General features: G+C 43.4%; 1 protein-coding gene across 1 annotated transcript in view; it reads left to right on the forward strand.

Annotated features, from left to right (window-relative positions):
* LOC144770056 (ABC-type organic anion transporter ABCA8-like) overlaps positions 1-27,502 on the forward strand; it is a 2,854,033-nt gene that overhangs the window by 2,454,019 nt on the left and 372,512 nt on the right. Inside the window, exon 29 of the mRNA XM_078654287.1 lies at positions 16,977-17,097. Within this exon, the coding sequence (XP_078510413.1) occupies positions 16,977-17,097 (121 nt within the window). The remainder of the gene's footprint in view (positions 1-16,976; positions 17,098-27,502) is intronic.

Genomic DNA, 27,502 nt, shown 5'->3' on the forward strand with positions numbered 1-27,502 from the left:
CACCAGAATGGAGTGCCTTTTGCCAATCTTGGATACTCCGGTGCACTGCACTTCGTTGGAGCAAAGGAAAAAAGCGGGGGGTGGCCAAAACTTAGGCCAAGGGGCTCAATGGACTGCCTACTGTCAGAGGTTGCCAGCAGATGACAGGTGAAAAACTAAAGCCTCGAAGCAACAAGGATCCTTCTCTTTTGCTCTTATGCACTGAAAGCTGGTTCTGTGATGTCCAATGCCGTCTGATGGAGCAAGTATGATTCTTTGGAGATATCACTGATGACACGCTGGCGATCACTGTGTGGGTGCCGGGACTTTTCATCTGTTAGCTGTCGCTAATGGGATTGTGGGTGAGTTCCGCAGGTTATTATTACTTAATCCCGCAGAACCTAGTGACGTAGGAAATGGCATAGTTGTTATTTTCCTTCAATTCAGTACAAAAACAGTTCATTTTAACAAAGGGACTGCAAGCAGGTGGCCTGCAATCTTCAAAGGAGTGGCTATACGCCATGGAACTATTGTGATCTAAAATACACTGTCATTCTCATAGAATACAAAGACAAAGGCAATAAGCAAAACAGTGCCTCTAATTTCTTCAATTGGGTTTCCATGTGAGAGCATATCCCCTACCATCTAAGGGTAGATAACTATAAGAGAATTTTATCTAAATGGATGTCCTCAAACATAGTGACATCGTCTAATGAGGTAAACAAATTTTTTCTATCAATGAACCAGTCTTGTTATACAAAAGGGATTTATACATAATATGGGGGTCTCTGGTACATTACTGCAATCTGGAAGTGTGAACCTAATACAATATTAACAAAAAGAAGGCTAACTGGTGAAAGGAATATGGAAAAGGGAAAATGGGACTAGGACACAGCTAACATCCCCAATTACTAGGGACGATGCAACATCAATCAGGGGAAAAATTAAGCCTTGTTTCCTTTATGGTGACTAATGTAATATAAAAATTAGGTCACCATGCACAAAAGTCACAGATCTATAATTTATCCTTACGTCCAATTCAGGATACATAATTTTCGGGCTGCCTGTTCCTTACAGGAAAGGGGGCAGTAATGTGACTGTAGGTGAAACCTTGTTTCCTGTATATCTTTTTCATTTTCCTTCAAATACCATTAAAGTCAAATTTGACATACACTGATGAAGTGTTGTCTGTCTTTCTGTGAAATTTAGTGTCAAAGCAAATCTACCCAACTGTTTGCAGGATACACATCGTCATGTATATCCCTTCACAACACAGGTAAACTTGTAATAGTATCATAAGCAGCAACATAAAACATAAAACATGCAAAAAAACGCACAAAACGGACATGTCAAGCCATCAGATATACTCGCTGTATATCAAGCACAAAAAAAGTATAGACAAAACAATAGCATATATAAATGAGCGGTGACGCATAATACCGTGTCAGGTTTAAAATCCTTACCCTCCTTTTTGACAATAGATCACCAATTAGTGGATATCTGCTGTCAAATACAACTTTCAGACACACAGAACCAGCAAGAACAATTCATGATAGAACCAAATAGACTAACATGAAAAACGCATGGACATTTCTTTCCAAAGGAGTTACGCAAGAAACACATCTCATTTCAACCAACCAAACTCACGTGTCTTGTCAGCCTTAAAATCCCCCAGAGCAATCCATGGATGATCTGTGAGCAGAAGCAAAAAGAAAAAATACACAACACACAAAAGAGAGACATTTCTCTTAACAAACAGACATCAATTATAACTTTTAATCAGAAGACAAAACAAAATACATATGAACAGACACAAAAATAAATTTCCATTACTTAACTGTTACCATCTTGTCGGTCACCTTGCAACATTAAGCTAAAACTAAAATTCTTTCGCTGACACTCCATATTAGCCTTGGGCCACAATTTAACTTTGAAAAATAATTCTTAATTGGCAAATCGTTCTCACTTAGGCATGTAGCCTTCAAAATTTGAATAAAGAGCTTCCTCTTATTTTCTGTCTAAAACTTAATGCAATGCCTCATTTTTGGTCAAATAAAAGCAACTAGCAGACATTATTTTTTAGAGGCAGAGATACAAATATATAATTTCTGCAGAGCATTTAGCATGTGTTGGGACTTTCAAAGAAACCTTTTTCATATTTTTCCCTTTGGAATTACGTTCTTTAATTTTGTGGAGAAACCAGAAACCCTTCCTTTTAGAGGCCTGTTTAGCATGGTCATTCTGCATTTCACAGAGACAAGTCCTAATTTAAAAGGTCACAAATGTCAACAAGACAGCCTCCTTCCATTGTTTACAGGAAAACTAAAGATAGCATCTTAGCGCAACTTGAGCAGCCTGTTCCGGATTCCTCCTAACCTGCAATATTTCACTCTATTTAAAACACATGTTATATATATTACTCCTGTTAGGGGCTATAATTTATTTCTATACTTATATTATTAAAACATTTACTGTGAATAATTCACAGAACATAAACACACATACCAGTTTTTAGAACAAATGCTTGTTTGCAATGGTACTCATTTCATTAACCTTAAATAGATGAAGGTCTCAGTTAGGTCCAGCCAAAGTTAAAAACCTTCAACCCTGATATTAAACTCAAACCTCTGCACCAGGCACATTGGCTCACTGAGCCATTAAACGCAACCCCAAATGGGAACAACCTGCAAATTTGTGTTTTATACCTAAATGTATGCATTTACTGAAGCCTAAAGCACTTTAAAGCTATTTTAAATGGCATAAATACCCAAATTCGACTTTGATGTTTGGGGCACTTAAAAATAAATATCCTATACTTGTGATACATATTAATCATCCTCAGAATGTTCTTTACAAATTACAGAGATTTTTAGTCAGACATCTCCCATGTAAATCTTTAGAAAAATGAGTTTTTTACGCCTGCGCTAAGTGAAATTCTATATGCTAATGTTCTCATCATGCGGTATAGCACAACTTAAATTAAATTTTAATGCTAGGATGTCATAGTATGAGCATTAAGCTTCATGAATAGTAAAAAACTAATTTTGTAGCACTTATTTTTTAATAATTATTTTTCATAATTAATATTTTTTTTAATAAACTCAAATATTTTTGATAATTCCACATATAAGAGCAAGCTGCATCCCTTGCCTATCCTTTTTAGACGCATTCATTTATAAGCCCAAGCACAGACGCCTAACTTGAAACATGACAAAATGTTTGCGCCATTTTTTTCTTTCTAAAAAAGACAATTTTATTTAGCAACAGACCCAAGAATATGCTTACAAAATGTTGCTTAATAGACTGAAAACATCAAGAAACACCACAAACAGACATTGAGCTCATTTCAGACATAAACAAAAAGGGGTGAAACACTCAGGACACACAATACGGCGCGCTTTTAGCCATGCATTTCATGAATAGAGCCAACGCTATTCACTTACAGAAATTGCACTAATGGGAAACCCACATAGACATTTAAACACACATTTAACCCACAAACCAATACTCAGAACAAAAATAAAGGACTGTTGTATAGCTCCTATATATCCTTATATCGTGTTAAGTTAGCATAGGTACATTTGAGATTTAAACGCCATTTTTCCTTTCTTGCAACTTCTGCACACGACCCTTAATTGTTGACTTAGCTTTCAACCTAGTGGTTTGCCGTGGTGTATGTGAGAATAATATGTTATTGCTCTGATATCAGTTTTGTTTGTTAAACCATGTCTGCACGGAGAGTGCTGAAGTTTCAGGAGCAACACGATATGAAATTGTTATGAGGTCTGATCTCCACGCCTTCATAGTCATAACACAAGTGCAGCCTTTGCCAACTTGGGGTTGAGGCGGGATTGATATTGCTTTGCACGAGAATTGTTAACACACTTGATGCGGTGCACATGCAGAGAGAGCTGGTGTATGCTGATGTGATTCCTTCATGCTAGGACACTAAGGTATGGGCCCGCCCTAAAACAACCCAAAGAGACCTTCTTAGCTAATAATATAATATATGTGTTAGGGAGGGTGAGATATAAGTGTTGTTAACTCTTATTCATTACAGCATGTTAACATGCTGTCACCATTCGCTTTTTATGTCTTAGTAACTATGCTGATAATTTTGATACTGATAATAAGTATACTTGTATTATCTAAGATACTGCGCCTGAGAAGACGGCATTAGTAAATAAACATTTCAAATGCACATGTGTCTTCTTTACTCCATGTTCTGGTTTGTAATGATAATATAACGAAAGAGTGTTCATGAGTCCCACGTACCCTGAGGTACTGTAAGTTCATGTTCTGGTTTGTCTAAACATTGGGAGTTTGATATGTCCAATGAGACACTGTAGCTAGCTCGGTAAGGGGTGAGTTGGTTGCTAAGGTAAGTTTTGGGACACCCTAATTTGCCGAGGTTCCACTCCTCTGTGCACAGTTCTGTGTGAGTACAGAAACCCTGCAACATGGCGCCCAACGTTTTCGGTGGTCTTAAATCATGACACTCGAGTAGTTTATCGTTCATGCCTTAACCCCTTCACATCCGTTTCCGGAAAACGGGGTGTCGGTGAAACCTACCTATTTTTTGAAATAGGTCTTTATTCAAGCTTGATTCTTTCTCAAACGGTTTCTTTGAATTACTACCCAGTTGTGCTACAAAGTATTCTTTGTGTGTTCTTGTTTCCAGTATTGACATGGCGGCGGTGGCTATTGCGCAGCATAGTCGCGTAGCGGTACGCAATCATCTTCAGACGTACCAAGTCCCAGTAGATGGGATGGCTGTGATTTTCGTGGTATGTGCAGATCCGGCGTTTCCTTACGAGTTGTTTTACTCTTGGGTTACGTTTCCGGCTGTGGACGCTAATTCTGGTTTGTTCCACTCCTACACCGCCTCGGATGTCCCGGCTGAATATACGCCGTACAGGGCATTGGAAATACCTATTGATCATTGGCAGCATCGAGTTTGGTTTGATGGCGCCCTCCCCCACTCTTTGTCCGCTGCGAGGTTAGGTCCACTCTCAATTCCGGGTACAAATTGGCCTGCGTTGGGTGGCTTTACCCCGCACCCGAATCACGGGGCTTGTACCCTGGCAGAAATTCGCAGGCTACATGTTGTTTCCATTTCCGTGATTCGTGCTTTAGTGCAATACATCGGTCGACATCTTCCTGGTGGTCCCCAGGGGGGTGCGGCCGCTCCCATGGAACGAGGCGGAATGCGTCTCAATCCAGTGATGGTTAATTCGGTTTTTGGTGCGCGTCCTGTTGACAACGATGACTTCCCATTCTGGCTAGCAGAGAAGTTTGATCAACTGGAGGCGGTTTTTCCGAATTCTACTCCTGCTGATAAACATAGAATGTTAACGATTACTCTACCGAAGGATATTACTCCTGAACTTGCTGACTGTGAAAGCTGGGGAAAAACTTTTGCGGCAGTTTATACGAGGTGCTTCGGCACCCCGTCTATGAATGCTCTGCCTGAAATCATTAGACGTGTTCAGAATGATCACGGTCCAGAGGCAGCGGTTGAATTGGGTATGCGCCTGTGTGGTTCTTTTGAGATTGTAAGTGATCTCATTCTCTCCAATGTTAAAGGAGATGCAGTTAACTTTCAGGTGTCGAATGCTTTGGCTGCTCTGCCCGATGCCGACAAACCCCGCCAGTTAGCAAAGATTGTGGTGGCCGCTTATAAGACAATTGGCCGCACAAGTAGAGGTCTGAAATATTTTCCAGTGAAGGATAAAAAACAACCTCAGGGACAATCTGCAGTGACAGATGTCCAGCCCAAGTCCAAAAAACAGAATTGGCCTAAAAAACAGACACAGGGGAAGCAGACTAGGCAAACTCAGGATTCTGTCCCTGCAATACAAGCTCCTGCGCCGGCAGACAGAGTTTATGATTTGCGCGATCGCGCGATGATTAAATCACCTGATCGTTTTCAGGGTTCTGATCAACGCTCTCCTCGTTCCTTTCAGGAAACATCGGCACAGAAGACCGGTGGTGGAGGAGGGGGTGGACGTGGACGTGGTGGCCAGCAAGGACGTGGTCAGTCCCGCCAGACAGACGGCGCAGTGAAGCAGGAGGATTCTACGCCTAAGCGTCCGCAGTTTGCGAAGAAGAAAGTCGCGGCCTTAACAGCGCATAGATATGCCACAGATAGTGAGAACGCGGCTTCGGAATCTGACGTGGGCTCTGACCTTGCTGGACAGCGCGGCGGAGATTACCATAGTCAGAGAGGCGCTCCGTCCACTACTGAGGGTGACAGCGACTGAAGTTTTTGTTGTTATAGAAACAGCCGATACGAGATTGGCTCCCCCTGAAAGACTTTTTGAAATTGTCCTGTTAATTGAAGGTGACATACAGCGTACTGTCAGAGGGGTATTTTGGGAGAACCTTTCGTCTACGTACAACATTTTGCTTTCCGAGGCTGACTGGCCCCCACCTTTTGTGCTCGCAGCGCCGCGAGGGGAGGAGGTAATCCTTCCCAGTTTCGCGCACACTGTCTCAACTGAGCATGCGCAGCATTTTGCAGAAGAGTGGGCTCGTGCTCTTGCACCGGCTCTCTACCGCAACCAATGTGGTTGGGACAAATTGTCCCCATGCCACGAAATTCCTTTGCGGTCTGAGCCGCAGCCTCAGCCTCAATATCCCATACGGCGTGAAGCTAAAGCGGCCGTCGCAGAAATCCTTGAACAATTGGAATATCAGGGAGTTATTGAAACGTGTGTGTCACCAATGAATAATCCCCTTTTTACTGTGACCTAACCTGACGGATCATATCGTTTGGTATTGGATTACCGGCATTTGAACTCGCATTGCCGTAACTGTGCAGTCCAGAATACTCACGGCTCTGCCCTAGTGGATAGTCTAGTGCGTAAGCGTTTCAAGACAACGCTTGACATTTCCAATGGTTTTCATGCCCACAGACTGGATGGCTTTAGCTCCCAATGGACAAGTTTTACGTCCGCTGGTGTGCAAAAATGCTTCCGGCGACTCCCAATGGGCTACAAAAATAGTCCTGGGGTCTTCACCTCCAGAATAGTCACACTATTGGAGGGAATCGATCCGGATGCATGTTCTTATGTGGATGATATTTATCTCACAGACGACGAAATTTGGATGCATCTGTGTCGAGTGAATTCCATAATTTGTACCTTTGCAGACATGGGTTACAAATTTAATTTTGCTAAATCGCACATTGCAGAACACACAGTGTTGTTTTTGGGCTATGAGCTCAACAATGAAGGTAGAGGTTTGGCTCCTCACTTCTTAGAGAAGTGCGCACAATTGCGCGCTCCAACAACACTGAAAAAATTACAATCTTTACTGGGCTTTTTGAATTTCGGCAGAACTTACATTCCGGATTATGCCCAGCGTATCAAGCCTTTGTATGCTTTGATACAACCAACTTTCTCAAAATCATGCTGGCTGCCTGAGCATTCAGCCATTTTGCAATCCTTGCAGGCTGATCTGCTCGCTTCTAAATATTTACTGACTCGTGATAACCACACCAACCTGGTAATAAGAATAATTCCCGGGACGGTGGGTTTCACATACCTCACTTTTAATGAAGGTGACACAGTACCTATCGCTTACAAGTCACACTTGTACACTTCGGCTGAGATGCGGTTTCCCACAGTGGAAAAAGTTTTAACTGCTGTACAGATGGCAATTCTAAAAGAACGAGCACTGTCTCAGGGGAAACGCATGCTAGTGGTAACACCCTGTCCTCATTTGGAGGCAGTCACGAAAGCCAGTGTACCAAATTCAAAGGCTTTGCACCCTCGGTGGATTCAGTAGGCTGCGTCATTGTCATCCACGGATGTCATGTTTATTTTTGACGCTTCCTTACGGTCGCAGGAGTACTTGCAGTATGAATTCGTTCATCCTGCTCCTCTGGCGATGCGACCTTTAGAGGACTTCCATTGCATCATTTACACTGATGGGTCGGCGCAGGTTGCGCATGGCTCTAAACATGCCTACGTTTCCGCATGCGCCATTGTGGTCGGTGCTATGTTGAATGATGAGTTCATTTCCAGGGAGGTACACACGTTGCCCCTGGGCGATTGCACCGCACAATTGGCAGAGCTTCGTGCTCTCTTACTAGCTTTGGAGTACGCAGATCCAAGTGTTACTACTCTAATTGTAAGTGATTCTTACTACTGTGTCCAATCTTACAATGAAAACTTGTTCTTTTGGATTCAAAATGATTTTCATGATTCCAAGGGTAGCACAATAAAACATAAAATGATCTGGGTTCGAGTGGCAGAGCTTAAGGCTATGTTGCCACTCGTTTATGTGATTCATACTCTCGGTCATCAGCGCGTAGGAGTTCACGCTGTTGGCAACTCGCTTGCTGATGAAGCAGCGAAATCAGCAGTATCTACATACTTAGTTGCAGCAGTTACTAGGTCTAAAACCAAGATTGATAGCGACATCTTGGCAGCGATTGCTGCCTCTGAGAAGGGAAGTAAACATCCTGCGGGATTCCCTTCGAAGTATAAATACCACTTAAGTCCCGAAAAGGTTCCTTTTGTGACAATTCCTGATGTTGGGGAACGGCTGATTCCCAACTCGGATCGCAGAACAGACTTGATTACAGCGGCTCATGAAGGTGTGGCGTCTGCGCATGCGGGCGTCTCAGCCACTGTAACGCAGCTACAACAACGTTTCTGGTGGCGGGGACTGTACAAACAGACGCGTGATTATGTCCTTCTTTGTGACATATGCCAGCAGATTAAACCTTCAACTGCTACGTGTCCGCCACAGACTCAGTTGTACATTTCTAATAAACCACTAGGCTGTGTTTATTTAGATCACTGCGGTCCTTTTTCATCTGATACTGCGTATAAGTACATCTTAGTAGCAGTTGACTCATGCACACGCTTTGTGTGGGTATGGCCACATCGCAGCGCTGATTCACGGACTGTCATTAGAGATTTGCGTATCTTTATAGGGATTTTTGCCTGTGGTACCTTCCATTCGGATCAGGGTCCGGCTTTCGCCTCTAAGGCGTATAAGGATGCCATGACTTCGATGGGGGTCCAAGTCAAGTTTTCGTCACCCTACAGACCTGAGGGTAATAGTATAGTTGAACGAATGAACCGTGATTTAAAGCAATCATTGACAGCCCGAGTTATAGGCACTGGCAGAAACTGGCTGGCTCACCTCTATGGCGTGCAGCGTGCTCTTAATAATCTCCCTAGAAGGTCTCTGGGTGGGCGGACCCCATACGAAATGCTCTTTGGCATCAAGATGTACGTCCCTGACCTTGACGGTCTAGACTCTGTGGTTCGCGCCACTTCCTTTGACGCAGATGAACATTGCAATGTTTTACAGAATCTACAAAAGACCAGAGACAGTCTTGCAAAGGAACATTTGCCCTCCACATCGGATGATGCGTTGCAGATCCCGGTAGTTGGCTGGCTACCCCAAGTTGGAGAACTGGTTCGAGAGAAGATCGACAACAAGAAAGAGTTTGGTCCCTCCTATCGAGCTCCAGTCCCAGTGCTTGGAGTGAAGGGTACAAGAACAGTCATTTTACCACCACTTCCAGGTCGTAAGGAAAACAGGTTTATTTCTATTGACAATGTCAAGATACACAGAGTGGCCGATTCTTCTTAGCATGACACCGGCTGTTTCCTGTCCTTCCATTGTGAGAAATTCAATTATGCCCACTGCCTCTAATATTGAACCTGAAGTGGCCATCGATGTTTTGTGTAAGAAGTGATTGCCATAATGTTGGTAACAGAACAATTCACCATAATTAGCAGATTCTAAATATAAATCCTCAGCATCAAAAGCAGCCTAGTATTTCAAATCAGAAAACAAACTTTCCACAGCATTAACATCCCAATCATCAGAACGAATGTTTTGTTTCACCACATCCCCCATATTAACTCTTAGTACATTAGGAACATTAACGACTTCCGTTGGGCCATGAATCTGAAAACGAACTGCATCCCACGCGATTCCATCCAGAACAGGCCATGCTGTGATGTTAACCAAAGTCAAGTCTCTTTTTAATCTGTGTGTAGAATGTGAAGAGGAAAGTGGGGCCAATGTTCCATTTAAATGAGTAATGCAAGTTCTCTCCTCGACATAGTGTCCATTCATAATCCGAAAAAAATAAAACACAAAACCAATTGACATAAAAAGGTAAACCGAAAAAAGGACCAGCCAAATGTATATCCAAGGAGGAATAAAAAAATGTTTTTTAAACAGGCTAGCATATACCGCAATTTGAGAGGGTTTTTTCGAGGCAAGGGAAGCAGAGTCAAATGAAAATCTGGATTCCGTGGCTAAACGAGCTTGCAGGTCAGGCATGGACAAATCAGTGGGGTACACAGACTGTACTTAAACCAAAGCATTTGTAAATATTAGTTGTAAGTCATATTTACAAGAAACGCTTCTCAATTGTGTTTTAAAAGACTGCAAAAACAGCCCAACAGACTGATGTATGTCCAAGAAGCGAAAATACACTCAATTCACTAGCTTTGGTTAGCAGAACACCAAACAAAATCATTCTGCATATCTTCTTTCATAAAACTGCGCAGAACAAAGGATCCTTGTTCTGTATTATGTCATATTTTAATTCCCTGGGGATACAAAATCACTAAGGAAGAAATATGTTTTTAAATCTAAACCTATTTAGATATTCCCTTTAGGGGAAGCCGGCTAATCCAAACGTATACAAAGTTGGCCAAAACAAAGCTCCAAATTTGCTAAGATCAGGCATCTTATAGCTCACTAATCTAGCTTCAAACTTCAAGGGGCTAGCTGTATCGATACACTCGTAAATATACAAGACCCTCGGTTTTTGAAAATTGCAATCTTCAAATAAAAACTAAGGACCAAACAAACTAAGAACCAAACTAAGGACCAAGAACCAATCAAACTAAGGACCAAAGAACCAAAAACTAAGGACTCAAAGAACCAAAGAACGAAGGACTGGGAGCGACCCACTTATACGTAACTCTTACTTTTACTAATCAAAAGGTTATCCAAATTCTAATACTCACGCCAAAAAGGTTCTCAGTCAGGAGTGACATCATGTGGAGGATCAAAATCAGGAATATCAGAAATATACTGGGCTGCAGAATCAAAAAATCTCCAGAATCCCTGTGCACAGAGTACCTCCTTAGTAGAATCCTGTTCTGTCCTCCTCAGTAGATTTCAGTCCTCTGACAAGATCACTCCCACAGAAAGTCACTTCTCTGATGAAGCCCACGTTGGCCGCGCAATTTGAAGAACTGTAATCTTCATTCTCACGGAATTCTTACTAATAAAAAGAGAACTTGGCACAGAAGCTGAAAATATGAAAAGACATCTTTATTAAATTTTAATGAGTGAGGCCACGTCACACAGAAGCCGTAGCAACTGAATGAGGTAGTCTGAGGAATACAGAGAACAGAGGCCTTATATATGTTTAGGAATACAAAACTCAGCATAAAAGAAAGGGGCAGTCCTTGCTTTTGCAAGCATGCAAAATGCCTAACATTCCTTCTTACACAAGCCGGCCAAACCCATAATAAAAGACCACAGCCCATATCGTAAACAGGTCATAAAAGAAGGAAAAGAAACAGATGAGAAGTAGGATAAGGGGTGTGTATTTGCATACCAAACTTTACAATCTCCTGTGCTCTGATCCTCAATCTTGATCAGCTACTGGGCAAGTAACTGGCCTAACAAGGTCAGCTTTAGGCAACAGGGTCAGTTCACTCAGGTCATCTAAAAGTCAGGTAAAGTAATCGGCCTATGTGAGGGCAACCACAAAATGGCTGCCATGCACAAAATGGAACCCAAGGGTTCAGAACGAAATCTTCAAATACACAGTGAATCCATCGGTGTAACATGACGAAAACACTCATACTTGCTGAGCTCACTGTTTACGGTTCGCTGTTACCAAAATCGTAACAGAACCACGACCTTTATGACCCAGGTTCAGAATTCACGGAACCTCACCCTGGTCAAATACACTAATCGGTAGGCCTTTGTCAAAATTTTTACCTTAGCACTTAGTCATTTTTCTGTAGCTTTTTATGTTGACATCGAGTGAGGCTCCTCGTCTGGCCAGATTCATATTGACATTGTTGGCTGGTTTTCTGCGAGGCCCTGGTCAAATCCTAGAAGTAAGGAGCTCTGGTGTTTTCAGCAGGACGCACCTGAACTCCAGGCAAGGTCGCAGTTGAAGGTCGCCGGCTTGACTCTTAACGTCAAGTCGGTCAGTTTATGAATTCTTTTTACCAAAAAGTTCTCAAACTTCACCAAACGTCTGGATCTTCTTCCAGAAGTTCTCTTTGAGTGTCCACACACGACTTCAGGGGTCTAGAATCTCTGAGATGGTCCTTGGGATGCTGGGGCTACAATTCCCACAATGCACCATGCCAAATCCTTAAACATCCACTGGAAGCACTTCAGGATGGGGACTTCTTGTTAGAGATGATGCACAAGGGTTCTGTTAACCTGTAGCTTGCAGGGAGCCAACTGCTTAATCCTTCTTGAAGCAAGGCAAAGTCTATGAGGCTTTAGTCCCAGAATGTGCAGCAGAGTGCAGACCTGTGGGGTGCAGAGCAGATTTCTAGCAGGGCAGTCCTTCTCCTTGTAGTTTCATGCAGCAGATCTGAGTTGCTTGGCAACTCTTCCATATTTATACTGTGTTTCTGGGATTCAAGCAGGAGGGGCGCCCCTGACCCATGGGATGCAGGGTGCCACCCAGGTGTAAGTCCACTTCCTCCAAAGTGTGGCATATTCTTGTCCCAGAAAGCACTATTCTCTCAAAATCCAAATAGAGAAATTCTCTACTTGGAAGTAAGACCAGGCAAATCCAACCCACTGTCATGGCCAAGATTCTCTAACACTCTCCTTCCATCCCTGTCCTTAATTTAATTACAAGAGCTCCTGTGTGGCTGGGGTGGCAGGATATGAGAGTGAGCCTGTGCTGTCCTAAAGTGTCATTAAACCTTTTTGGCCACCCCTCCTCCCTCCTGTCTCTGCAGTTTCAATTCTCCTCCCACTGGAAACCCATTGTCTCTCTAGCAGGCTACTTCACACCTCATTAAGACGGCTTGGCTCAGCCTCAAAAATGCTAGCAATCAAGAGAAAGCAGCAGGAAGGCTGCATTTTGGCTTGTAGAAAAGAAAGTTTAATAACTTATTTTCTGTAATCGTTATTATAAATGTAACAGTGGCAAGTTGTTGGATTTATCCTAACTATCATTGTAAGTCTTTGAATTACATTTTTAGCTCCTTCATAACTATATATTTACTTAAATAAAATATTCCCGTATTAGCCTTTGGTGCTAATTATCTACAATGGGGGAACATTAATTTGGCAGTTATTCCCTCACTAGGGCTTATTAAGCATATTATATAATGTCCCTGCTAATAGTTACATGGCACCCTACCCCTGGGGCACCTATGGGTGGGACCTTAGGGGTGACTTGTAGGTAAATATAAGGTAGATTACTGCGTTGGAAGACCCTTTAAATCCAAAGTAGAATTTGCTTATAATTGCATTTTTAAAGCAGCCCGTAAGGTAGGGCTGGCTTTTAAAATGACAGCAGGCATCCCAGTAGTGCACACTCTAGTGCAGGAATCCACTGGGCCTCTAAACCTTCCTGCCCTTTTATATACTAGGAATCTATGGATAGTCTAAATCCCCTTTCCTTCTTAAATACTAGGGACCTCCAGGGGTGTGTCATTGCCAATTGTAACTATACCTAATTACCATATACTTTTAATCAGAGATCAGAGCACAGATCCTGGTTCTGCATAGCAGAGCCCAAGGCACAATCAGAGTAAGAAAAGCAGCACCTAGTAGTCAAAAATGGGGGCACAAAGTGGGGGGAAACTGCAAACAGCTCCTGGTTTCTCACAGGTTTTTAAAATGCATGTTCGTCCTTTCGCTCCTTCTAATGTTTTCCTTTCCTTCAAGTTTGCAGGGATAGACCACATTTTCTGGCTATTTCTTCCTGTCATGCCCACATTTACGCCTAAAATGTAGACATACCTATGTAGAGTTCTCTTCTCCATCCATGAGAGATCTTTGCACATACTTATGTTAGTTGGATTAATGAGTATTTAAAGCAATCCTACAGGTATCCTATATATTCACTTACTCATAAATGTCCTCTGTGAACTAGGCCCATGGATGTATGTCATTACATCCCATACCAATACCACGCGTGCCATTACGCGGGTATTACTACGCGATATCAATGACAGCGACATGCCATTGCATCGCAACATTTTACCATGACTATGTTTTTATCTCGCATGCCATTACAACTCAACGGCATGCGTGGTAAAGCTATACTCAGGGTTAGTAAGTAAGTAAGTAAGTAAACTGAATTTCTAAAGCGCCTGGTTACACTAACAGTCTATCCCCGCGCTAGTGTGTAAACTCACATGCAACCCTAAGCGGCACAGCACCATCTGCTTTGACTCTAAAGGCATCCTTTTGGGAAGAGGTACGTTTTTAATTCCTTGCGAAACGCCGTTTCCGAGGTTTCCAAGCGCAGCTTACTGGGCAATCCATTCCACAGTCGGGCAGCCAGGAACCTGAATGACCTCCCCCCCATTCTGGCTCTTTTGACCTTGGGTACCTGTACAAGACCCGCCCCACTTGATCTTAATTGCTGCGTCGGGATATGTGGCACTAATAGATTTCGAAGAAAGGGGGCCTTTCCCCTGAATGATGCGATGGCTAACACATAAGCTCTTAAACGCTACCCGTTTTGTGACAGGCAGCCAGTGTAACGCCTCCAAAGCCCTAAGAGAAGACGCTCTCCTAGGCAGCAACAGGACCAGCTGTGCCGCTGCATGTTGAATCCGCTGTAGCCTTTGCAGACATCTCACGTTCGCCCCCAGATAGAGGGCATTGCCATAATCTAACCTGGAGGTAACCAGAGCATGGACCAATGACTTCCTAGCTGTTAAAGGAAGTAGGTCCAGAATCTTTCTTAGGCCCCGCAGGATACCAAAACATGCGCCCGCCACGCGGCTGGTATAGTAGTCAAACGAGATCCTGGAATCAATCCAGACCCCAAGATTCCTCACCTGATCACTAGGTACCGGGAGAGGCCCCAGAGTCTGAGGCCACCATGCCGACGTCGAGATAGAGGAAGTTTTCCCCACAATCAATACCTCGGTTTTATCACCGTTAAGTCTGAGGCAGTTATCAGCCATCCAGACCGCCAGTTCTTGAAGGCACGATGCGAAGTTGCTAGCGGCACTCTCAGCCGGCTGTGTCAAAGCCACAACCAGCTGAGTGTCATCAGCGTATGTTACCATCTCCGCACCATATTTTCCGGTGACCGCGGCCCACTGTGCCACATACAGATTGAAGAGAAGGGCTGAGGCTCGACCCCTGGGGTACCCCCTGCTTCAGGGCGATGGCATCTGAGCGAAAAGGGCCCCTGAGCCACTTGGAAGCTGCGTTCTTGAAGAAAAGACTCCAACCATTTCCACGCCAAGCCTGCCACTCCTACTCCTCAAAAGACACTGCAGCAAGGTGTGATGTGCCACAGTGTCAAAAGTGGCACTTAAATCCAGAAGAATAAGTGCCGCTGTCTGCCCTCCGTCCACATGTCTCCAGAGGCTTTCTGTAGAGAAAAGTAAGGCAGACTCCGTGGAGTGTTGAGCCCTAAAGCCCGATTGCGTGGGGTGGAACAGTTCATGCTTTTCAATGTGAGTAGTCAGCTGTACATTTACCGCCTTCTTAGCTAAAGTTTGCAAGTTAAGTGACTCTACCCTACCCCTGCACAACCCTCCCCCGACCCCCAGTCCTCTCCCTACAATAACACTACACTACCCTGCATGACCCCCTGATACTACCCTAAAACACTACACTAACACTACAACACTACCTTAAAACCCTAAAACACTACACTACACAAATACTACAACACTACCCTAAACCCTAAAACACTACACTGCCCCTACCCCCAGTCCGGACCCTACACTGAAACACTACCCTGCACAACCCCCCCCGACACTACCCTAAACCCTAAAACACTACGCTACACAACACTACACAAACTGGTGACGGACAGCTGTTCAGCAGCCCCCAGTAACTGCATGGCACAAAGAATGCTGATAGCAGAGAAATGGTGGGAGCATGACAGAATATTTCAGACACAGCTAGTGCCAGAATTAAAGTCCTCTTCTCAACAAACAACTGACACATTTTATAATTAATATTAGTACAAAATATCTTTGAAAAACACTAAAAAGTTCAAAAGGCTGCACGCAGATAGACAAATATATATTTATACTACTGACACAGTTAAAAATATCTTTGATTTCCGGGTGTGGAAGTTTCTTTAGAATTCTTTGAATCGTCCTTGAAATCCAACAGTATCATACTCTATACATGTGCAACACACCAACGGTCCATCAGAGTAGGAGTAAATTCTAGGCACAGGATATTATTGGAAACATTTTCTAAAATTTGTAAAGGCCTTCTGCACCATTTTAAATTATTTATTTTCATTTTATGATAATATAATTTTGAAATGGTACCAAACATATTGAACATCGAAGCAGAGTTCATGGGCTTTGAGTGGAGGTGGGTCATGTTAGCACTATTTAAGTTCAGTAATTCACTCATTCATACACTTACTCCAGCAAATCAAAAGCTGATTGGCATGCATGCTGGAATCACAGAAATTGTTGGTTGGCTAAGTCAGCACACTTCACGTGGTGGGGAATAGAAGAAATAGCTATTATGATTAGGGACCTTTCATGTCATTAGGTGGCCTTGCTCGCCCCTCTAAATATGGGTGTCCTAAATACTTCACAGTACTACCTGCCCCGGCAGAGTTATCATGAATAACTAAAACATATGGAAAGAATGATGCACCTGGCTTATAGATTCAGGGCTCTAGAAATGTTATTCATGTTACTGGTGGCCTATCATTATCTGTTTAGAACACTTTGGTAACAGAGCAAGTCAGAAATCAGGCAAAGCAAACTTTAAGATGTAGTTTTTTATCATTCACACAGGATTCCCCCAAAGAATGATAGGGTGTGCTCCAATCTTGATGAACCAGAGAGAGATGAAGAGAGCGTTGAAGATGAAAGAACTCGAGTCATGGAGATTGTCTCAGGCAAGCGAACCCAGGAGGTAAACACAAAAAATATATATGTTTAATAGGGGACATGCTAATAGAACCCCTTGCCCAGTACTCCTTCATAATTTAATTTGCAAACAATGTTTCAATGTGTCTTTTCCTTCAAATATTTTATAGGGGTATTTATTATTATTACATACAAGTCCAGCTCTAAATTATTTTGAGAAAAGCAGACAAAATGTGAGAGTATGTGTATGTTGTACCTCTCTGACAGAAAGCAATTGAGAGTTTGAAAGCCTTTTTTTCTTTGACCCATAATAGACAAAGAAGCAGCTGTTTTGTAACTTTGACTCGTATTCAGTCTCACTTCCTGCCCTACTATTTTTGTTTTTTCTCAGATTTGCTTTGTGACAATGTGGCAATTTATTGTGTGTGAGAAGCTGGTTTTGTATGTGGTGTACACTTATGTAAGTGGACAAACTGCACTGATCCAGGCAACCCTTATTGTGATTGTAGTGGTCTGAGACAACCTTGGAAAGCTTTCGAAGTGGTAGCTATGGAGAGCAGCCTACAGGCTTAGTCCAGAAGGAGTGTAAAGCAGCTTGTTTTACCAAAGCATAATCTTATTTGGTGTAGATTAAGTGAAAAAGAACCACACAGTGTATTTATAAAAATATGTATTTATTATGAGACACTCACTAACACATACAGATATCTCCTAACTGGAGATATACACAATACACACAATACTTTGCAATAGAAACAGATAAGTAGCACAAATACATAGTGGTCACCGGGGAGTGACCAAACCATATACTAAAACAGTGGTATGTGAACCACGACTCGAGTCAAGACTATATCCAGAAGATGTAGAAATGCTGGAGACCCAAGGAACCACCTGAGGTAAGGAGGTCGTGTGCAGAGTGGGAACACGACAGCAGGCTCAATGTAAGTCAATGGGTAAGGTGTGATTGCAATTTTAAGGAAGAATGACCCTTCCCATTGGACCCTGAAGAAACCTAGTGGAAGACAGAAGGTTTGAGAGCCACCCTACCTGTGGATACCCTAAAAACCAGGATACCTACACCAGGGAAGCCGGGTTCATAGGTGTGAAGTGTTGTCGGAAACCACTGTTGAACTCAATGGAAGACTTCAGGAAGATGCTGCTGCTGGAAAAGGTGAAAGTGTCTGGTTGAACTCAAAGGTGGATTCAAGATTAGAAGTACCTACAAGCAGAGAGGACAGAGTTAATGCCACTCAGGAGTGACCAGGAGGCACGGAAGACGAAATGCCCACCGATGTCGGTTGTTGCAGGAGAGATGACGGTGACCTTGGAGCTTCGGCTGTGAAGACCAAGCAATGCTGTGGAAGACCAGGAGCCATTCACGGGCTGTCCCATGTCGGATGTCGAGAGTTTAGGGTTCGGTGTCCGTTGGGAGCACCATCAAGTCTTGGCCACTGCAAACAAACGTGGAAATTGAAGGAAGTGCAGTGTTTGGGAACCAGCAAGGTCCAAGTGACTTGCCACAAGTAGGGGAGTCAGGCTAGGCCCTGAGCAATCAGGGGACCCCATGTAAATTGAAGGAGACCCTCAAGAGGACCCACTGGCTGGAGGCACTGGAGTTGCAAGCTCACCAGAGTTGCAAGCTCATGGTGTGATATGGTGAGAACGAAGATCTTGGTCACAGAAGATGCTTGAGGTTGGGGCTACTTGGAGCTCGAAGATCTTGGAGGAAGGAAGCCAACAAGCCTTGGCAATGGCAAGTCAACGCGGTGCACAGTGGTTCAGTTTCTGCGGCTCCTACAAGGTATACTGGCCTCAAACTCGGTGAGAGGACAGGGCAGGCCTCGAGGGATGTGAAGAGCCTCCACCTGTGTTGCTGATGCTTTCAGAGTTCATGGGAGCCCAGGAACAGCAGACCGGTCAGCTTAGTTGCAGTGCCTGCAGATGCAGGGAAGTGACTCCTTCACTTCAAGTAAGATTGCTTCAGGTGTCTTGGATGTCCACAGGCCTTGGAAGCTTCCTGTATGGAGCACAGGTACAGACGTTGCAGCAGACGAGCAGTGCGTTGAGAACAGGTGTCTTCTTAGTTGCAGTCTTGAGGCTCAAAGCGAAGTCCAGAGTGCCCAGACGGTCGATAAAAGAAGTGGTGTCTTGAAGTGAATCTTGTCCCACGATGAATCTAGGGACCCAGCTACAGGTAAGCCATTAAGTACCCTAAGGGAAGGGTTGGGACAATTCAGGAGAGGGGTCGGACAGTGGGGAGGACACTCCCATGTCCTTTGTCCAGTTTTGCGCCAGCTGGTTTGAACTGGACTATGAAAGGAGGGCACCAAATGTGCCCTTCTAGCAAACTGAGTGGCTCTGGTAAGTGCTCCCACCCAGCCCCAATACACTAAACCCTGTCTGGTAGGTGGTCACACCTCCCTGTGATAGGATACCTATTGTTCTTCCTTCCCCTGCTTGAGCTTGGCTCAGCAGCAGAGGGCAGAATCGTGTCTCTGGTTGGTAGCAGCCACATTGTGCTGTCCGGGTCTAGAAAACTGGTATCGGGAGCATTGAGGGCCTCCCGGAGGAGCTTTACAGTACAAGGAATCATACCTTCCACACCGTGATTCCAACATGTTTGATACCAAACATGATAGGGTTTGTTACAGTCAGTTTAGAGATGGTCATCGCAAAATGACGCATGGCCACTCTATGTATCGTAATGACTGATGCACTTACAACCCGGGAGAGTGGACTTCGAAGTTTTTAGGGATGTCCTGCTCATGCAGGGGCACCCTCACACTTATAAATGAGCAACCTGCCTTCAGGATTGAAAGGCCTGCTTTAGGGGTGACTTATAGGTTTTAAGCGCAGTGACCTTAGATATAGGGAAACCTATATCTGTCACAAGTCGTGCTAGCACCAGCTTACACAGGCTGCAATGGCAGGCCTGTAGTTACAGTTTGAGTTATCCCCATTGGTGGCATAAGACCCCTGGGGTATTTATGCACTGGGTATCTCAGTACCATATACCAGCGACTTACACAGGTACCCCAGTGTCCAATCTGGGATATACCTAAGTAACAATTTAGGGGAGAAAGCACAGCGACTGGGATCCTGATTAGCAGGATCCCAGATAGACTAGTCAGAACCAGTGACAGATCAGTGACAAAACATAAGGACAAATCCGTGCTGAGGAAACTAAAAGCATTTAGGATTTTATACTCAAAGTAAATAGAGAATCTCAGAGTTCCTGTGAAGGAAGGATAGAGGAGGCAGTGGTACAGGGTGAAAAACGTTTTCACAAGTTTGAAAACATTTCAATGGGAATTGTCTGCATCTTCAATCACAGTCGCATAATAACCAGTTTGGCTTTCCTGCATAGTTTCCTATAGGTTATAAACTTGCCATGGTTAGCTTATTTCTGAAAGTGGCATTTCCAATGACTTTCTAAGGTTTTGCAATGCCACTTGACTGCTATGTGGCTGTTGGTCTACCAGAGTGCACAAGGAGTCTTTCATAGTGAACAAATTTGGCTATGAAGGGCACTATGATCGTGTGGCTATAAGCCTGATATCAGGTCCCATAGTATCAGGGGTGGGAAGGATGCCTTAAACTCTGGCAAAGTTCTCATTGATGACTTTTGAATAGGAACAAGACAAAAGACCTAACAATAAGGAGAAAGGTTTAGCAAGGTGGTTGGTCCCAGGGGAGAACTATGGGAATAGTGCAGGAGTCTAGATTTTGTAAGGTGGAAATGTAATCATGATTGTTGCTAGCTTTATGAGCGGAGGAAGCCGACTCAGGACATGGTCTCAATTAGATTCTTGTTTACTGACCTGTTGCCCCAATCACGCCAAATTTTAAAATCTCCCAGAAATAAAAAGTTAGAAGATTGCTATCTTAACCGAGGAAAAAACTCAGAGTTCAAAATGTAGAATTAAGTGTATGGGCTAGGAGGCCGACAGAGAGACTATAGCGTTATAGCCTGCTGCTGAGGGCTATACCATTGTTTAAATTACCTGAACCCGTGGCAAGGGCCGATAACAAGGGAGAGGGTCTTCGCCAACCGGTATAGCCCTCAGCACAAGGGCTATAAGGCTATCAAATTAGTCCACCTACTAAGGGTTAAATATTCTAACTTTAAAAGGGAGATAATAAATGAAACATTGGAATGTTGGAGCAGAAGGCTTATACCAGCCATTATATGCTCAGAGCTACTCCATTGTCTTCAATAGAGCTCTCAACATTTCAATGTTCTAATATAGCTTAAGTACTACCGGCCATTAAAGGCCCACTCCACTGTCAAAGGCCAGAGCTGAAAGCGAGGGCCTTCAACAAGGGAGTGATCCTTTAATGGTAGGTAGAACCGGCTATGGAGGGCTCAAAGGCACTTAGAACCTTCTGCCCCTAGAGGGCAGAATGTTCTAATTTGTAAAACAAAGGCCTCGGGCTTCGTGAGGCCTTTTGTTCACAGCAACAGCAGTGAATACCTACATTGGAATGTTGGAGCTTCAGGCTTCTAATGGCCATTAGAAGCCCGGAGCACTCCATTGTTTTCAATGGAGCTCCCAAAATTACAATGTTCTAATACTATTTATGATAGATTTTGGAGAACTCTTCAGCCCGCATAAAAGGAGGAATATCTAAAGCTGGTAGTTGGAGAGAGGAAATGAAAATAATTAGTAACATCCTACTAACATCCTGCTAACACAAAAAGGCCTGTTGAGTCTGATGGCGTGATAACCGCAGGAGACTATGTAAAAAATGTAATTCACAATAAAACCTCCAAAATCTAGTTGTCTTCGACACCTCCACAAGCTTTCACTTTCATATAACAGAGCAATATTTATTTTTGAAAAATTAAAACAAATATTTTTTATTGGAGAACTGAAATAGTGCCATCTGTGTACTCCCTTGAATATTTTTCTTTATAACATCATTCCTTTTTATGCTCAATGAATGCCAATATTTATTCATAAGAAGACAAGTGATAATCAGATTATAGTCACTGACATCTTTTTTCCTGCACTGTATGTTATCTTCTTTGTTGTCTTGGTAAACGTTTTTAAATCTTCCTTTGGTATGACCTAGCCTACACAACTAATAATATTCTACCTCTTGAAATCTGCTTATGGGAATGCTTCAGGGTTTATCTTCACATAAGAAGCACCCGTTGTTAACATTTCCCCCTCATTTTTCCCACATTGCATCTGAAGTGGAGAATACTGGATATTCTATCTTGATCAGTTGTCTATATCACCTTAGTATTTATTTGTAATGAGTGTTCTACCATTGTGTATTCTAAAATTATTGATGACTGTATAAATTCAGGAAGTATTTTCAGCTTAGTCAATAAAGTAAGTTGCATTATACTTACATAGTTTTGTGGTTTCTTTAATCCTTTATTTAATTTGTGCCTCTTTTCAAGCAGTTCCTTGATCTGTTTTTTCCTGACATTTTCAGTGTTTGCAGTGGTTGGCATGGCTTGTCATTCAGTAAATCTGATTAGCAAGTAGTCTTTCTTTTCTTGTTGCTGTGCAAACTAAGGTAGACTAATGCATTTACAAAAATTGGGGCCTATTTGCAAAGGCATGTATGAGTATGTGAAGTAGTGCTACAGAAGAACTACTTCCAGTACTCAGAAATGCCATTGTGAATCAGCACTAAATGTCCAACTCTATAAGTGAAATGGGAAAGATGGCACTGTCCTTTCTTTTTTAACAAACTGAATATGAATATTCCCTGGATAGTCCAGTTCCCAATGATTTAGGACCAATTCACAAAGGCATTTAGGAATGCTGGAAGTACTCCCACATGAGTACTACTTCCCATACTCATTATTGCATTTGTGAATTGTCCCCATCATGTATAGTTTTAACAAAGTAATTTACAATATTAAGTTATATTTCTTTGCAATAATCTGGATCTGAGAACTTGCAAATGAAAGCTATAACTGGTGTGTCCACCATGATTTCATATTTCTTTACACTTTCTAGATTTACTCATCCATTATGCTCTTACTTTGGGGTCGATTCCGATTCGGGAAAAACCACTCCGAATAGCCGTTGCGGAGCGTTTTTCCCGTACGAATCGTACCCTGCAACGTCCCCGTACATACGATGAAGTACGATTCGTACCAGGAGCAGGACTCCATACAAATCGTACAAAGACCGTACGACTCTAATCTATGCACGATTCTCCCTCGGAAACCGCTATACGCAACATCCGTACGGTCCGTAGCAGGTTTTCCAGACACAGCAAGTACGATTCGTTTCGGGTAAGCACCGTACAACGCTTTTTTTACAGGATCCCAAAATGTCCGGAGAAGCAGAGTTCGCCACGAAACCCGTACGGTACGCCCCCCCCCCCGGTACGGTGAATACACTCCATGATCGCAGGGGTACGATGCGCACCCCTGCGATCATGGGGTGTACGCCCCGTACCCCATTATCGCAGGGGGACGCACCGTACCCCATGATCACAGGACGTACAGCCTGTGATAATGAGGTACGGTGCGTACACCTCATGATCACAGGGGTGCGCAACGTACCCCTGCGATCATTGGGTGTACGCACCGTACGGTGTGTATGTGATTGTGTGGTTGTCCACACGATTCGCCTTTACCGGACGTTGACAGTACGAATCGTGTGCTCATAACCCGGTCCGGATCGTACTCATTGGGTCGTACAGCATGTTTACGAATCGTACGGTTCACTGTGAGGGTCAGTGTTGTACGGTATCACCGCTCAATTCATACAGTTCGCGACGATTCGGACGGATTGACGAGATACGGATCGTGCTAAGCGATTCGGACGGACGAGTATGATTCGTACGGAGAGGACTCCAGATACGATTCGGACTGATGGTTTTTTTCCTGAATCGGAATCAACCCCTTTATGTCAGACCTATCTTTCCTAACAGTGCAAAAAAAAATTTTTAGGTAATTACTTTTGTATATTATAAATAAAATCATTTATGAGAACTTTATTTTTATATATTTTTTTTAGCAGAAGAACATAACTTAGTCTGTTTCTATGCAGGGGTATACATAAAGGGGTCGATTCCGATTCGGGAAAAAACACTCCGAATAGAGCGTTTTTTCCCGTACAAATTGTACCCTGCAACGTCCCTGTACGTACAATGAAGTACGATTCGTACCAGGAGCAGGATTTTGTACGAATCTTACAAAGACCGTACAACTCTAATCTCCACACGATTCTCCCTTGGAACCCGCTGTACACGACATCCATACAGTTCGAAGCAGGTTTTCCCGACCCAGCAAGTACGATTTGTGTCGGGTACGCACCGTACGACGCTTTTCTTACCGGAGCCCAAACCGTCCAGAGAAGCAGATTTCGCCTCGAAACCGGTACGGAAGGCCCCACCCCCCCGGCCGGGTACAGTGCGTACACCCCATGATCGCAGGGGTACGGTGCGCACTCCTGCGATCATGGGGTGTACCCCATTATCGAAGGGGTACAGTGCGTACCCCACGATCGCAGGGCGTACACCCTGTGATAATGGGGTACAGGGCGTACACCCCATGATTGCAGGGGTGCGCACCGTACCCCTGCGATCATGGGGTGTACGTATCGTACGGTGTGTATGTGATTTTGTGGTTGTCTGTACAATTCGCCCTTACCTGACGTGGACCGTACGAATCGCATCCTCATACCCCGGTCTGGATCGTACTCGTCGGGTTGTACATCATGTTTACGAATCGTATGGTTCACTGTGAGGGTCAGTGTTGTACGGCTTCACCCTTGCAATTCGTACAGTTTGCGACGATTCGGACAGATTGACGAGTTACGGATCGTACTATGCGATTCGGACGGACGGGTACGATTCGTACGGAGAGGGCTCCGGATACGATTCAAACTGAAGCTTTTTCTCCCGAATCAGAATCGACCCCAAAGTGTGACTGCTACCCAGAAGGGCATCTTGGAGCTGGGATCAAGAAGATACCAAAACAGCGGAAGAATGTTCATAGAGCAAAAAGACACTTTGTGAGATATTTTTTGTAGAATGAAGAGTTTGAGATATCCCCAAAGGTAAGAAGCAGAGACTTCCTGTGTTTGCTGGCGAAGAAACAGAAAGATCGACTGACCAGATCACTTTGCTTGAGAGAAGAATGGGATAAGGTGATTAGAAGAGAGCATTACAGGACGTAAATCTGAAATTTAGATTTGAGAGAAAGAGGTCCTTTCCTATGGATGGCATTATGAACTTAACAGAGGGACTGGAGCGAGCAAATTTAGGCAAACAAACAGACTCTAGGAAGGTGTAAAGCTGTTTGTTCAAAGCCTTCCCCAAAAGTTTAGTAGAGAAAGATAGAAGAGAGATAGGTCTAAAGTTTGTTGGGATTGTTTGGATCAGATGAATGCTTTTTCAATAGGTGGACAACTTGCACGTGTTTCCAAGCAGATAGAACAGAACTTGGGGTGTGCAAAATGAGCCTAATTTGTTTTTGCGTAATTATACAAAATAACAGCATAATTTTGCATACTTACGCGAAAAGCATGTCATGTTATATTTTGGCACAATCTGCATCCGCACATCATTTCTGAGTGCAAGGATGCATTTAAACAAGAGCACAGCAAATAGCTGTTGTTCCTGTGTGTTTGTGATAAGTGTTTACAAAACATTTGTGGTACATTTTAATTACACAAAATGACATGATGGCATTATTTTGAGAATTTCACATAACAAGTGTAACAACAAATTTGCTAAATTACATGAATTACGCCAGCGTAATTTGAATTTCACCGAGTCTAAAATAGAACAAGACCTTAAAGAAAGATTACAGCAATGCTTCAAGATGGTTGCAACAGAAACAATTGATGGATGGAATGTTGGACAATGCAAACATTCACCCGCAGTCACAAGGATCTGGGTTAAATCCATCATTTGTTTGCTCACCACACCACCTCAGTTTGGACCCAGCCATATGCAAATCAGTCTTGACCCTGTTCCTTGTGGGAACAGTCTAGCCCGAACTGCCAAGCCAGGTCCTCCCTGGGCCAGAAAGAAGCATCCTGGGACCGGTATCAGGACATCACCCTTCATCAGCCAGACTTGCTTGAATCCAGTGGTGTAGCGAGCACGGGTCCCACGTCTGGGCATACCCTTCTCACTTAGGGTGACATATGCAACAGAAACAATTGATGGACGGGATAATGGACTGCGCAACCATTCACCTCCAGTCAGAAGGATCTGGGTTAATTCCATTGTTCTTTTGCCCACTACGCCACCACAGTTTGGACACAGCCACATGCAAATCAGTCTTGGCCCTGTGCCTCATGGGAACAGCCCAGACCAAACTGGCAAGCCAGGTGCTCCCTGGACCGGAAACAAGCCTCCTTGGACCGGTTTTGGGGTATATCACCTTTCATCAGCCAGGCAAAAAGGCTTTTCCTAATGTATCAAACCGAACTTGCTATTTGGTAGCACATTATCGAATCACAATTTGGGTTTGCAACCTAAGAATAATTCACTGTTTGGAAGGGGCATGTTTAGGGCATCCCTTCCAAATACCAAATCGTAGCTGTATGTACTAATGTGTTTTGGACGAAATACGATTCGATAACATTTTACCACCAATTCATTGGTGGTAACACATCCGCAAATGAGTCCCCTTGGAACGCCTTCCCCTTTGAGAATGGTCCGTGGGACCACTGCCTGTTCTTAGAAAATAAATATTAAACTTTTAATTTTGTATTTTTAAACACATCTTATTTTTCTTTCAGGAAAACAGGATGGATTTTCTTTTTTAAATGATTTCTTCATTTAAAAGCAATCACAGACATGGCGGTGTGCTGACCCTAGCAGGCCACAGTCCCTGTGCTGACAGTGAATCCTAGTTGGTCACAAATTGCGTCCCACTGCGAATCAGTAATTTGCAAACGAGACCTGTTAGTACAAAGGTCGGGCAGAAAATTACCATGCTGGTTGCAAAAATACAGGCCGCAAATTGTGACTAGTATTTTGCAACCAGTTATTCGTACATCTAGTCCCAAAAGCATTAATCTTCAACCCCCTAAGATGCACTCATGTTGAAGCAATTATTGCTCATATAGGAAAAAACTAAATGTCTGTTGAGGATCTCCCAAGACTATTTTACAGACACTATAAAAGAGGCAAAGTCTTCTTGTAACAAAAAAATCTCAAGAGACCTCTCGGTGCAGTTCTCTTTTGCTGGTCCTGCATACTTCAAAGTAACTCATCAAGGCAAAACCAACTATTTTAGGGATCCAGAAGACTCAGAGATTTATAACGAATCTCATGGAGTTAGAGATGAAAACATGTCACCTTCAACAACCTATCCTACACTGCGTTCATAGAATTCAAATCCTTTTTTATTATCTTTACAGCTCTACGCACAAGACATAGCACATTTTCATTGTGGTTGCTAGATATAAGTTTGGAAGTTGCTTATCTCCAGGTTTCAATGATTTAACTCTCAACCA

This window comes from Lissotriton helveticus, chromosome 7 (assembly GCF_964261635.1).
Source record: "Lissotriton helveticus chromosome 7, aLisHel1.1, whole genome shotgun sequence".
In the NCBI taxonomy this organism is placed as follows: Eukaryota; Metazoa; Chordata; class Amphibia; order Caudata; family Salamandridae; genus Lissotriton; species Lissotriton helveticus.